General features: G+C 38.5%; 1 protein-coding gene across 6 annotated transcripts in view; it reads right to left on the bottom strand.

The window, feature by feature from the left end:
- Positions 1–14,201, bottom strand: part of SLC24A2 (solute carrier family 24 member 2) — a 135,884-nt gene that overhangs the window by 21,036 nt on the left and 100,647 nt on the right. For 5 of the 6 annotated variants that reach the window (XM_053931620.1, XM_053931622.1, XM_053931623.1 and 2 more), the window contains 3 exons: positions 12,668–12,757; positions 12,077–12,243; positions 7,957–10,054 (listed from right to left, as the gene is read on the bottom strand). In XM_053931620.1, the coding sequence (XP_053787595.1) occupies positions 9,805–10,054; positions 12,077–12,243; positions 12,668–12,757 (507 nt within the window). In that variant the 3' untranslated portion in view covers positions 7,957–9,804. Of the gene's footprint in view, positions 1–7,956; positions 10,055–12,076; positions 12,244–12,667; positions 12,758–14,201 lie in introns of those variants that run through there. The other variant, XM_053931625.1, reaches the window with a different exon arrangement.

Genomic DNA, 14,201 nt, shown 5'->3' with positions numbered 1-14,201 from the left:
ACAGTAAAAAAAGGCCTGAGGACAGGGAAGATTTGGCTCCATTGTGCTTGTCCCAGCTCTTCTCAGGACAACACCCTGGCATGTTTTACATAGGATTTCAGCAGGATAGGCGGTGGGGAAAAGCTATCCAGGAATTTTATTTTTTGAAAAACTGCATATTAACAATCATGAAGCTTTAGCAATTTCTGCTTCCAGTCAGTTTCTGGTAAAAGCTTTGCTGAAAGCTACTCTCTGAGTGGAAAGTAAAGTGAATTTTAGGGAATAATTTTTCAAAAATTCATTATATAATATAACAGAAAATGGGTTTACTAATACTTTTGACTGAGGCACAAATGCTGAATCCAACACGTTAGCCTGGAACAAGCTAATTTTTCCAACACTCAAACTGATTTTTCTTCAACAGTCTTGTGTTTTGTGAACTTCAGTGAAACTCTTTAGAGATAGTTTTGGCCAGCACTATGTCCTAGTTCCAGAGGATCAGACTACAGTCTCTTAATCTTGAAAATCCAGCTATCAAATCGGCAAGAGTTGATTGCTGCTATGGGAGGCAAATTCTGAGCAGCACTATGGCATGGTATCAAGGCAGGCAGGCAGTACATGACAAGAGCAGGTCCGGATCTTCACAGGGAATTTGACAATTCTGGAAATAGTCTCCCTTTTCCCTCGTACTAGTTGGTAACAAAGAATAGGAAATAAGTTGGGGTGGGGAGTGGGCAGTGCGAGCATTTTTTCACTAAACCATTCACAGAATCACTGAATTTGGTTGGAAGGCTTCACCGGTGGGCTCATCGAGTCCAACCTCCCTGCTTATACAGTGTCTCCTAGAGGATGTTACTCAGGGTTGTATTCCTTCATTTTACAGGAAAATTAAACTGGGCTGCAGAGAGGCAAGAGGGAAAAATATTTGTTATATGTCCTTTAGACATAAATTGTAACTGATTTTTATGTCAGTTTTTCTCATAGTCTTCCCTCCTGCCCTGCTCTCTGGATCACAGTGTCAAATGCAAAGTCCAGAGAAGTGTCGTGTTTTCGCATGTCGACAATGCCCACAAACACATGCTCCCACCCACCTCCTCCTCTGCCTCCTCTGCCTCAGTCAGCAAGCCCAAGCCAGACCGCTCTTCACTCTGACACAACCCCACTGCAGGAAATCCTCCAACACAGCAGAGGCAGCACACGCAGTTTCACATTTTTTAGCAGCAGTTGTAGCTGCTAAATGGGTCAGCATTTGCTCATCATTGCTGATGGACAGGCAAAAAGTGTTTGCGAGCAACCCAAAGGTTTGCAGGACACCTTTTCTTCTGAAGTTTCATTCATTGTAAAACTGTTGTTCAAACATGCTATTTGGAGTGCTTTAAACTTACAGAATGCTGGTAGCTTCTCTGACTATCCTCATATTTAGCTAATAAGAAATTGTTCAGAAATGGGTTTGATGCCTCTGAAGCAATACTGTAGATTTACAACTAACTGCTAGTACTTCATCATCCTGCCAAAAAACGCTCCCTTGTCCACAAAATATATGTGTGAAACCATTTTGTCAAAATTTGCATAAATAAGAGATGAAGGGATGAAAAAACATCTCTTCAGGGCTAAAATCTTTGCAAGTTTCTGGCACAAATATTTATTTCTCTGAGGTATGTGTTGACAGAAAAGGAATTCTTTGTTTTAAAGGGAAATTCTGAAGTCTTTCCAGGGAAGGAAAGTTTGAACTCAGTTTTAACATACACATTGCTTTTCTCTTTGTCAATTAATACTCCAAATGTGACTATTTGTACAGGATAAAAGTAATAGTAAATGGTTTTTTCAGCACTACAGGTAAGGCAGTGAAGTACTTGCTTGTGGACACATAGTAAGGCAACTTGCCTTCATTCCTCCAGGAAGGATTGTGGTGGATATATAATATGTTTTTATTTTCTCCCTGCTCAATGCAGTCATATAGCATCAAGGCCTGCTGTTGCACTGAAGGATTTAAAATGCTCCATTTTACAAAAGTCACTGCAGTTGAGGAAGGGATCAAATGTTAGCAAGCAGTAGGGTAAGAAAACACACAAAGACCAAAGCTATGAACACCTCTGTGTGTATGTATGCATGTTCACTTCTCAGATAAACATTAAAGGTCTTTTTACAAACTCTTTATCTCCAATCTAAATTTCGAAACGTCCCACATGTGCCTCTATGACTTGGAGCCGACACCGATTTTCGTAGGATGTGTTTGACCTTGTTGGTTTTTGTTGTTTGGCAGGGATGGATGTCTCAGGGCAATCATCATTCTCAACTCCTAAGCTATCTGCAAATTTGTTTCCAATCTAAAATTTTAAAGCTCTAGTAAGGTTAAAGATGAAGGAAAAACCACTCTCCTGAGCTCACACCTTCAGTGTTGGCATGATGCCTCACAAAAAACACCTTAATTCACTGGGGAGGATGACTTCCTGGGGCTACTGTGGGAGAAATAGTAAGTAATAATATCCATGTGCAATGTTTTGTAACTTGTGAAGATGGAAATTTTGGTTGAGAAAATGTTAGTATTATTGACTTTATTTAACTGTAATTTATTGAAGATCATTCTTTTATTTAAATGCATCATTCACCCAAGAACAGACTAAAAAAAAAAAAGAAAAAAGAAAAAGCCCAGCTGGCAAGGACAATAGACCGTGCAGCCTGGAGATTAAACAACGTATCAATGTAAAGAATGGCATTCTAAACATCTTGCGATCAAATGTATTAGTAAAGAATGTAAGGGAACTTGATCCTGAATGGAACAACAGGGCTCCAGACATACACCGCTCCAGGTAGTTTGGATTCACATTGGACTGTAGATGAGAAATCCTTGTCTAACAAAATTTTAAGTTCACTGAAAGACAAGCAATTTCCTTACTCTGTGTATATACAGAAGGTAGCACTGGGACATGGCAATAGGCAAGCAGTGCAGCTTGAACACCAGTAATGATGAGCAGCACTGCAGATCATCACTGAACATGGAGAAGGTAGTTAAAATACTATATTCAGAATAACAGCAAACCCAAGACCATTAAGACAAAAGATACTGAGCAAATTGACATACTCTTCATTCTTTTTATTAGTATTTATTGTTGTTATTGTTATTCACACTTAGACAACTCAGTTACATTAAGTGATTTATATGAAGAACTCTGTATTAATATGATAAGGTGAGAAAGTGTACACGCCACAGTGAAATATTCTGTAGATAGTGAAGTAGGACCTTGATAGAAGGGATTATTTCCAAGAGCCTATGTACAAATAAAGGTAACTTTCATACTATATACAAACTTATATTCACAGAGAATATACTGATTCAGAGATACAAGAGTATCGTCTAGTGAATAATGATCCATACACTTAAACACATGAGAAAAATTGGAATTTTCAGGGGGTTGCCTGGACTTGCAAAATAAAAAATACATGGAAATGTATTTTTACTTTTAAAGTTTGAAATGAGTAAAGATGGAGGACTTCAGATTTTTCTTAAAATAGGCTCAAAATGATGGATGATAAGAGTATGAAAACTACAAAGTGAAACAAACATGCTAGAAACACTTTATTACAAAAATAGCCTCTGATTGTCTATTATAACAACACACTACTATTTTCACATTGCAATACCATGTCCTGGTCTTGCCATCTTAAGTGACAGAAATAATTTTAATTCATGTAAATCAACTCTCCAGAGTCAGGATTGCAAAATTAAAACTGCAACAGAGATCTTGATAATGGAAATGAAATAAAACCAAGTGAAATCCTTTGGCATTACTTAATTTTGATGAGGGATTAAAATAAATGATTTATTTCTATTGGATAACCTGACCCTGAAAACTTTTTGAAAAACTGACAGAAGCAACACATCTCTTATAAACTTACTAAAACATAAGGAGCTTCCTTTACTGTGATCTCAGTGGGGGAAAACATCAGAGTAGCAGAATTTTTTTTTTTGCCTCATTGGGCCCTGATTCTGCAAGTGCTTTATTCCTTCTCCTGGGGTGAACAAGGGTAGCAAGATTGAGTCCCTACTGCAAAGGTAGTGTGCAGCATTTTGTGCAGCCCCACAGGAAAACTCAAGAGTATGAGGAGTAAATTCCCCCGACTTACTCACAGCATCACTAAGGCAAAACCAGATCCTGCTTTACTGTACATTTATTTGTCAGTATTTGACATTATACCTTAAACAGAGACATGGACTTGATTCTTTACTTTGAAATTAATGATCCCCTTACTAAGAAACCCCATACTAGTCTTCTGGGTTCTTTATGGCTTCTTTTTGCATTAAGACAACTATGTGACATAAAATAAAAATAAAATAGTAAAGTGCACGATCTTTAAAAATGTGTACAAATTTCATTGTTGGGATTGGTTTTGTGTTTCATGAGTCGAGAATTTACAATAAATCTACATGAATGTACAGGTCATTTACCAATCTTGAATTACTCATTCTTGTCCTGGGCTGTTTCACTTATGGCTCATGTAGGAATTATATGGCCAATTATGTGCCTGGTCTACCCACACTCCAAGGGATTACATGGCTTCTAGGCTGAGGCTGACCTGTGTCTGGCTGGCTGGAGCATGGGCTCAGTGCCATGCTAATGTGATGACATGACTTTGGAGAAGACACGGCTTGCATCCACTCAAGCAGGAGCATAGGCAGGGGAAGGCTCAAACTATCTGCACCCATCCAGGCAGACAAGTCCTGGGATGCTGCACACTGACACCCAGCAACACACTGCAGGATAGCCTGTCTGAGCTACAGGGCTGTGAGCCATATGTGACTGCTGCATTTGACGGGTGCACTGAAGTGCGGAACTTCAATTTGGAGGTGACTCTCCCCAGTTCCAATGGAAATGACGGATATCTCAATACCAATATTCCTGTAACTGATGGCAACAGACCCAAGAAGGATAATTTTAACATCAACCAGGAATGAAACCTGTGGCTTTTGGAGGACTGGAGCAGGATTCTTCTCCACACTGTTGAATGCAAACTATCCCATTTGATAATCTCAAATTCACTTTCTGCAAGTATTTTTCCAGGTGCAAATTCTTCAATTTGCAAACCATGCCTCTTTCTCAGTTAGTTGTGTCATTGTTATTTACAAGAGGTAAAATTTTTTCCAAGAATAAAAGTGAATGTAATTTATCTCTTTGTACATAGCTCCCAGGACAATTAGGTTTGTAATGTAACTTTATGAAATATGCATTTATGAAATATGGGAACCTAAGCTAAAAGTCTCCATCTTGTCCAGGTTAATGGCAGAATTCTTCTGAATTTAATTGGGCCAGTTCTTAGAGAGGGATTATTTCCTTGTTACAAATAAAGAAAACCATCTGATACAGACTCATGCTTGACTCAGAACATAAGTTATATGGACCACAAGATGCTATTTTAAGGAATTACTGCTGAAAGAATAATAATTAGAAAACATTGAATATCCCCTTTTTTGCAAAATATGTAATGAAGTAAAAGACAACCAGAGAAATAATCCCTTAAAAAACACCCAAACATTAATAATATTTCTAAGCATCTATTTTTTCACTGTACTTGGATTAACTACATGTTTAATTTACCACTTTGTGGACCTTCATATCCACACACAACAGTACCATGAGTGACAGTGACCATAAACTACTTCAGAGTAGTATATGTGGAAATTAAATGGTAGGTTCATTGCCATTACAAACAAATGACACCTAAATAAGGTTGCTTGTCACCCACTGTGCTTTATGCTTCATGAAGTTTATGCAGTCAGCCACATCAACTGGATACATAAGCAGAAGCATACAGACACAAGAGCCTGTCTGCACTATAAGAAAGCACTAGCTTTCAGTAAAATAGTTAATTTAAAATACATAGAGCTTTGCTGAAAGACTTTTCCATGTCTACATGTAGTTCTTAAGGAGAGAATCTTCACACCACACTTTTAATCACATTTCTATAGCTTTTACCAAGTTGTGACCAGGGTGGCTTATGCAGACGGAAAACAGAAAATAGTTGTAGAATTCCAGTGGTATTTTGTACCACTGGGGCCCATTCTCATATTTAATTCCAATTAAGTTAATACAGAAAACCTTTAAAACTGGCTGCAATATGAACCATGATTCTATTCAAATGCCAACAGAAATCCCTTCCGAACATTGTGTACAGCATTGATTCCATTCGGAGATGATGGTGCCACAGAGGGTTAGTTAATCTGAAGTTGCATTCTTATCTTACTTCTGTGTTTCCAAGCTGGTGTCCTGAAAGTGCTAAGCTAGAACAGGATCTTTATCAATGCCAATTTTTCTATTAATTATTCATTTATACTTCATAAGGATTATGCAGACAGCAGTATCAATTCAATAAGTAAGCAAAGGCATACAAGCAGGTGGAAGAGGCTTCAACACCACCAGCTTGCTGTAGAATTTGGGCAGTGTGAAGGATCAGATCCCTAGTGAAGTCATTCAGAACTTTGGCTGAAGTAAATAGAACTTTGACTTCTAGGTGTGCAATGTTGAGAAGAGTTCATGATCCCACACTGAAATAGTTATGAACATTGAGAAACACTTTATGCTGGGAAATTTGCTGAAATTGTAAAATAGGAATGTTGCAACATGTGTGTGTTTCTGGCAGCATTGAGCCTGGACAACTCACTGACATCCAGTCACTGGTTGGGAGCCACTTTTGACTGTTTTTTCAGCATTCTAGTTTAAGACTGAATTCCTTCTGTACAGGATAAGGAACTAAGCTTCTCCCTCCATCCCACTCCTCTTTTTCTCTACTAGCCAGCAGAGTTGTTGTCTTGTAATCAAAGAGCACATCAGTATCGAAGAATCCACAAACAGTTTACACCAGCAGCAGAAAAGTGCCTTGGCAAGTATAAACATTGCTCATAGGCAGCCTTCCCAGAAAGCATCACACAATTGAAATATGTCCTATTACCTCTGGATCTGAGGTACCACTGGCACAGTTATTCAGCCATTTGAAAAATAATATGCCCAACAGATACAAGGCAGTGGGAGCAATGAGGTGTCTTATTCTGGAGGAGGAAAAGTTGTTTTTACCTTCTTAGATGAAGATGTGATAGGGACAAACAGACACGGGAAAGAAATGAGACACATTTTAAGACAGTACAGAAATGCCATCACAGGATACCAGTCCTTAATGGTATACATAAAGGTCTTCCTATAAGCTGTTCGTGCTAGTTACTCTCTACTCCCTACCTGCCCTCAGTGGGGCAGCAGTCTCTGCTGCTGATGCCCTGAGTGCACCAGAATGCTCTTAGTGCTCTGAAGGTCAGGTAGGAGTTTTCCTTTTCCAGTATGGGAGTTGTTACACCATGATGGTATGAAGTTTAAAAAAAAAAAAAATAGTGTACTGAATAGAAATTGGACTCTGGTCTGATTTCTTGATTTGAAATGTCAGATCAGTGAATCAGGACATTGCAGTATTTTGTAAGTGCCTACATACATAGCCCTTCCTTTAGGTCACTCCTATGTATGATTCTGCTTACTTGGGAAAGGATTGCCTGTTTTGAGCACTGTCATCAGAAACAAAAGCATTTGGCGACTCCTCTGGAATAGATTGTACTGTGGAGTCAGCTCTGTATTTTGGAACACACGTTTTGGTTGAGGTCAGAATTTGGGTTAAAAATTTGCTTTAGGTTGCTGTTCTGTCAGTAGAGGGCACCACAGTTATGTATATGCACCCACCTTTCCATCGCGTACGCCCGTAGGAACAAATGTTAGAGATGGGCAGCACTACTGTTTAAGACAGGTAAGGATTCTGCACCAGTAAAGGATCTTGAATACAACGACAAGTTTTTGCTCTCAATGTGAGAAGCTCACTTTAAAAAGCACTAAGAAGTAAGAGATGTTGCTTGTTCTATGGTTAAGATCAAATACTGATTCTGCATGTAGCTAGGACTTAGGACAATATATGAGTAGCAGACATTGCAACTCCTAGTATCCTTCCTTTATTTCATTAACATCTCACTTTTTTTCTTCATGATATCACATAATATTAACATTCCTAATATGAATTTGTACTGTTTTCTCTACCATTGTTTTCTGTCAAGTCCTTACTTTCTAATCATACATTGTTACATACAAACACATATAAGAGGAAAACAGTAAGGGACAAAAGGAGATGAGTGAGAAACAAACAGTGTGGAGCAGAGAAAAACAGACAAGACAAAATGTGCTGAGACTTCTGTTACACAGATGTGCGAATGACATTGACATTGTGAGCACAGTATACATATAAAACAATGCTGAAATAGGTCATAGAAATGCACTGAAACTTCATGAACTCTTAATTGCACAGAAGACTTGAACAAACAAATTATGATTATCTGAAATAATTTCTTAACATTCATTCCAGTCCTTTCATTTTTTAAAAAAGTCAGCCAAACTACTGAAAGTTAGTTGCTTTCTCCCTTCTTATTTTTTTCTGTTCTAGGTTTGGACCTTCTTATTGTCTCAGTATCTCAAAAAAAGGATGTTGCATTTTCACTCCTTCCTTTCTTTAGACATGTACACTTCCAGCAACACTGAAGTATTCTCATGTAAGTTTCCTGCAGCTCCACTGTATTTAAATTGTGTTTCTCCTAACTAGTTTCAAGATTTATAACAGCAAATGTGAACTTCCCAGCTTTATACAACAGCTGGAGATCTCTTCCAGCAATAACTATATGTAGCTGTGAAGGTCCTTACACTCCAAGTAATTGTGAAAGCCTATAAAGTATATATTCACTTAGCAATTAGGCTGCCACTTTATAACTACTTCTATTTTCTGTATGAAATACTATGCATAAGCAAATTAGCCTTTTTATTCTGGCATGAAAAGGCAAACTCATAACAGCATCTGAAAGCCATTGGTACTGTTGATATTGCTGCATTAGAAAAAATGGTGTGTTCACATAGTTCTATGATGTCACTGCATGCTGTGTTGCTATTAGAGAAGAAAGATTATCCCCATTCTGGTCTTTGCATGAGAATGCAATGAAAATCTGCACCAGTTACAAAATGGTCAGGCATCATGGCTCCTTCAGTGCCAGAGTTTCTGAAACCTGAAGAGTTTTGCAAGATGTAAAAAACCACCATTAACATCCTGCTGATTGCCTTTACGGACCTGTGATGCAGATGATCAAAACACTGATGAATTCCCTGGCTTTGCTGAAATCACATTGCATAAATCCACTTACATGAAGAGACATACAAGCCCTTCCCTGTTTGTGACTCATCACTTGGTGTCTGCTTTCCACTCAGGAGTTTCAGCAGGTTATCGGAAAAATCCTGTATCAGGGTGCGTGGGGGATGGTGCCTCCACAATGTTAATATTAGCAATCCTTTTGGAAGAGGAAAGCTTTAAGAACTGAGCACACTGTGTGTCGGTGTATACTACTACAGAGAATGAGAAGTCTGCGGGTAGGTACCGTAGGCAGAGGAGAAGCAGTAACTTTCACTGCTGCGTACATCGCATGTCCAGTGCTGAGCAGCACGGATGTTCTGCAGCAGAGGAATCCTTGGTGCACCCAGACTCAGCCCTTCAGGCGTAACTGCACTGTCCAGCAGCAGCCATTCTTCAGCTCTGAGACTGACCCTTTGTATCCTTTTTTTTCTTTCACTCTTTTAAAATTGAGGAAGAGGAAATTTAGAAATCCATGGGTAATTCCTGCTGCAATTTTCCACTGTGGTTTTTTTTCCTGCTGTTTTGTTTTGACATATGTATCTTTTCTTTAATAAATATATATGTTTTGGTTTTTTTTTTTTTTTTTTTTTCCTTTTTTTTCTTTTTTCTGTCGAGAAACGTCACTTTCCACTAGATGGAGACAGGACACTGGATCACTTTGTCCTCCAGAAGGACACTGACAATCAGGAACACAAAATAAAGCCCAAACATGAGGAAACCCAGGATTTTATTCATCCTCCACTTGCAGGAAGCAATGGAGAGGATGACAAAGAGCAGCATGATGAAAAGTAGGACAATCGCACAGAACAGACCATTGCTGCTGACTGTCACGGGGGCAAAGCTGTTAACCACAGCAAACAGCAGCCATGGAAGAGGAAGGCTGTTAAAAAACAGAAAAAATAATTTACAACATTGCAGAAGTCCAGAAGGGAGCACTAGGAAGTTTCTGGTGACAAATCAAAACACAACCAAAGGCTTCCTGCATAAAGTGAGGCAGGAAGAGGTTCAACTTTTCTAATAATTGCATAAATACAAATTGTAAGCTTTCTCATGGTTCCTGGGGAGAACACATGAGATTTTTTGCCCCCCACTCTTCCACCAATTATACTGGTGAATTATATTTCCTTGAATGGCATCCTGTCTGTGAAGAGGAAAACCCTTTTCATTTGTTTCTAGATTTCACACTATCTGCAGAAGCTATTAGCACACTCTTTCCAAGAGCCTGCCTGACAGGAGGGTGGAATTGAAACATGTCCTTGCCATGAAGAGCCAGCACTCTGCAAGGCACTGCCTGCAAAATTTCACCCTGAAATATCTTTGTCCACATTTACTGTATAAACCTCTGTTAAACTGTGAACTTCAATTGAACTTGAGCTTAACTTCTATTTCTGTGTTTGCTGTCATTTCATTTCTCATCTCTCATGCCACAGAAGGAGACAATATCCCTCTGCAAGATGTCAAGCTGAAATAAATATTTAAGACACTGATTGGAGCTTAGCAGGCTTAGAAAGCATAAAGTGAGTTGTCAGAAGCTCACAACATTAAAATTTTGAATAAGCAGCTCAGGAGAGAATAATTTATTACAGCTGCAGTACTAACTACACCAGTCTATAGCTCAACGGTGCCATTTCTGTTGTAAATGTAGCAGACTGGTGCAGGACAAAACCATTTCCATGGGCAGGAAGATTAAACATTTTTTAAAAAGAAAGCACTGTAAAAGAGAAATAATTTTGTAATGCAGCCTCTGTACTCCAAGTAGGAGGACATGATTTTCATGTATTTTATAGGTTTGCTGCATATAGATATTTCAAAGACTTAATGCTCGTGGATTAATAGAAAATTGACCAAGTTTTCCTACTATGTTTAAAGTACTGTCATTAGCTAACAGATAAGGTAAAAAATATATTTACTATACATTCTGACTTCAGGATCCTTCTTTGTACCTTTGTGCAGTTGCTGGTATATTTTCAGCTGTGAAAACCAGGATCTCTTCTACAACCAGGCTGTCTGGCACTGTAACTATGACTAGACCTGTTCTTCTGTTTGTGTGTGATAGCAAGAAATAATCGAAGACGGAGAAATTGAAAGTATGGACATGATTCTCAGTACCTCCATCCTCTGTTGAAGATGGGAATGTGGGAGCAAAGACAGGATTTATCTCTGTATTTCCTGCACATTTTTAAAACACTGAGGCATAGATTACACTCTTTCTGAACCTGATCTACCTTGGTCTCAAAAGCTCAAAAAAGAATTTGAATTACAACATTATGCCAAAAATCATTACCCTAGAGCTGCAATGAAGCAGTGAAGTGTAAATAGAAAACCTCTGCACAATCTCATGTAGCTTCAGATTGTTAGAACTATAAAAAGGGTCCTTTTTGTTAACAGAGAATTGGTTTGTAATTTGGGACTTGTCAGGTATAGAAAAAAATTAATCACATGTCAACAGCAGCCTAAACCAGTTACACAAAACAATGACTTTCTGTTGCTATTACAGCAAATGTTGAATACTGCAGAGGCAATTAATTGTTCCTGATCATCATTTATAAAGAAAGCTCTAGTATAAGCACAATGAGCAGTAGCAGAAAGCAAACAGCAACCTCACAAAAGCATAAAAAGCTTTGAAATTCCTTTTCAGAATAATGTCCTTGCACAATTTTAAAGTGCAATTCACTTGCCTAAGCCTCTCTGTAACATATCAAAGCAAGGATTAGGTAACAAATTTATAACATTTCTTCATGCAGATATCTGTAAACTTCAGAGCACTTGCCACAGTAACATTAGCTTCGTATTTGCATTACTCTCCATTTTAAAGATCGCTGCTTGTAGGCAATACCAAGCAATGTACTAAGAACAAAAGACTTGTTTAAAATAGACACAATTTTCTTGGTGTAGAACTTACCCCACTGTGATGTCAAATATGTTGCTTCCAACAGAACTGGATACAGCCATGTCCCCCAGACCTTTGCGTGCTACAATAACACTGGTAATAAGGTCAGGAATGGATGTGCCAGCAGCTAGAATAGTCAATCCCATGATTTCTTCAGTAATACCAATGGTCTCTCCAACCTAGAAGAGTTTAAATAAAACCAGAAAAAAGTGTCCTGCAGTGAAGAAATGTTTTCAGCTGTCCTGGACTTTCCCACTAGCTTGGATAATACCAGGCAAGATAAAGAAATAACTAGTCTTCACAGATTTCCCCATGTATCAAGAGAAAGGTAAGGCTTTCAAATAGAAGCATAAGGTATTGACAGGCAGTTGCTGACAGCTCTAATGTTACAAGAATGATAAAGTCCTGTGGTCAGGCCAACCTGACCAACAGCTCTCTGAACTACTTTCCATTTAGCGAGTACTGATTTACTTCATCCATGGTTACAGCTCCCAAAATAAAGCAGCACCCAGCATGAGATAGATGGACTCTGATTAGAAATTATCTTTTACAATGCAAAACATAATGCAGGGCTTTTATTTTGTACCAGTATCACCTCCTTACCTGGTGTGCCCACCAGACCATCAAGTAAGAAAAGAAGGCAATCCAGCTGATAGAGCCAAAAAACGTGATAGGAAAAAATTTTCTTGATGTCTGAAACAGAAATAAGGAGAAATAGTGAAAACCTGTATTGAAGGGTGACATGCTTAATTGCTTCTCAATATGAGGGTGGCTTCTCATTTTTTCTGATGGCCTGTTCTAATCAACTGTTCTGATCATCATCAGATGATCAAAATACCTGTCAAGAAATTTAAGAAACAGATGCCCTGACATTGGTATTTAAGTACCTATGCCTCATTCCTCCAATTGCTTCAATGATCAAATAAGATTTCCTAAAAACTTGTATGATGAATGGGAAGTTCTCGGTTGTCATTTTTATCATAATTTGTCACGATGCAGTTTGCATATGTGTTTAGCTCAATAGTGGTTTGACTTCTGAATTTACTAATAATTTCATGTTTCTTCAGAATGATTGTTTTCAAATTGCTTCAACAGGTGCACATATCTTTCCTTCCTACATTAGTAACATTTTGCAACAAATTTCACAGTCAGTATAAAAAAGACTGCCATATGGCAGAGCTAAAGACATATACACCTAAAATTTATTCTGGCACTTACTTTGCTAGTGAAAACTACTCACTTTCTCAATAGAAGATATGTTAAGCACATATTTTCCATGCTTCATTTTGTAGAGAAATTTAATGATATAATGCTATAAAAACATGCAAAACATACTAGCAGAGTCCTACAAATTTGCATGAATAACCAGTAGGACTGCCTGTGGAAGTAAGTTATACCACTCTGAATGCTTCTTGCAGCTGCTGCTCAGTCCTGCAGTATTTCTTCCCATTTGGTCCTCACTAAATCCACTTCCATTCCAGAATTTTTGTGTCCCCTTTCATTGCAGGTCATGCCCCTACTGCACCAGGGAGTTCATTAAGACTGTGCATCATTTCTAGGTGTTGTGGAAGTATATGGGATTGCAGGGCTTTCCCTCAGTATGACTTTTGGAGAGAAAATACCATTTGTTCTGATTCAGATTCTTCAAGCCATAATAAACACTTCTTTTTTTAGGGAGTTTACAGAGCTGCACAGTCAGCTTTCCTTATAAAACAAACTCAACAGGCATTTGTATGAAACAGCTTCACATTTAGGAACTGATCAGCATGGAATCACAGGGTGGCTGTAGACTAAAAGATGATCAGTGTATCGGGCTGGGCATTAGAGCTGGTCAAGCAGGAATGTCACTGCGTTTTGCCAGCTGAACCTGAAAACAATGAGGCTGGTCTGTAGCTCAATGAGACTCTGTAGACTTTCTGTGGATGTAATAGGAATGAGCTCAGGACATGAACTGATATAAAAAGGGTAAAGTCAGCAATGCCAATTGTGCACACTCATCTACAGCATGGGACAAATAGTAGTTCCATTTCTGCTCCAGCAGCAGGTGCAGCTGCTGGCTGTGCCACAGACCACTAACTCGTTCCCTGTGTATACTTTGCATAATGCTAAATGTCCTCCTGAAAACTGAGCATGCTGA

The sequence above is a fragment of the Vidua chalybeata genome, chromosome Z (assembly GCF_026979565.1).
Source record: "Vidua chalybeata isolate OUT-0048 chromosome Z, bVidCha1 merged haplotype, whole genome shotgun sequence".
In the NCBI taxonomy this organism is placed as follows: domain Eukaryota; kingdom Metazoa; phylum Chordata; class Aves; order Passeriformes; family Viduidae; genus Vidua; species Vidua chalybeata.
Note: the sequence above shows the minus strand (reverse complement) of the source record. Positions and strands in the feature narration are given on the sequence as shown.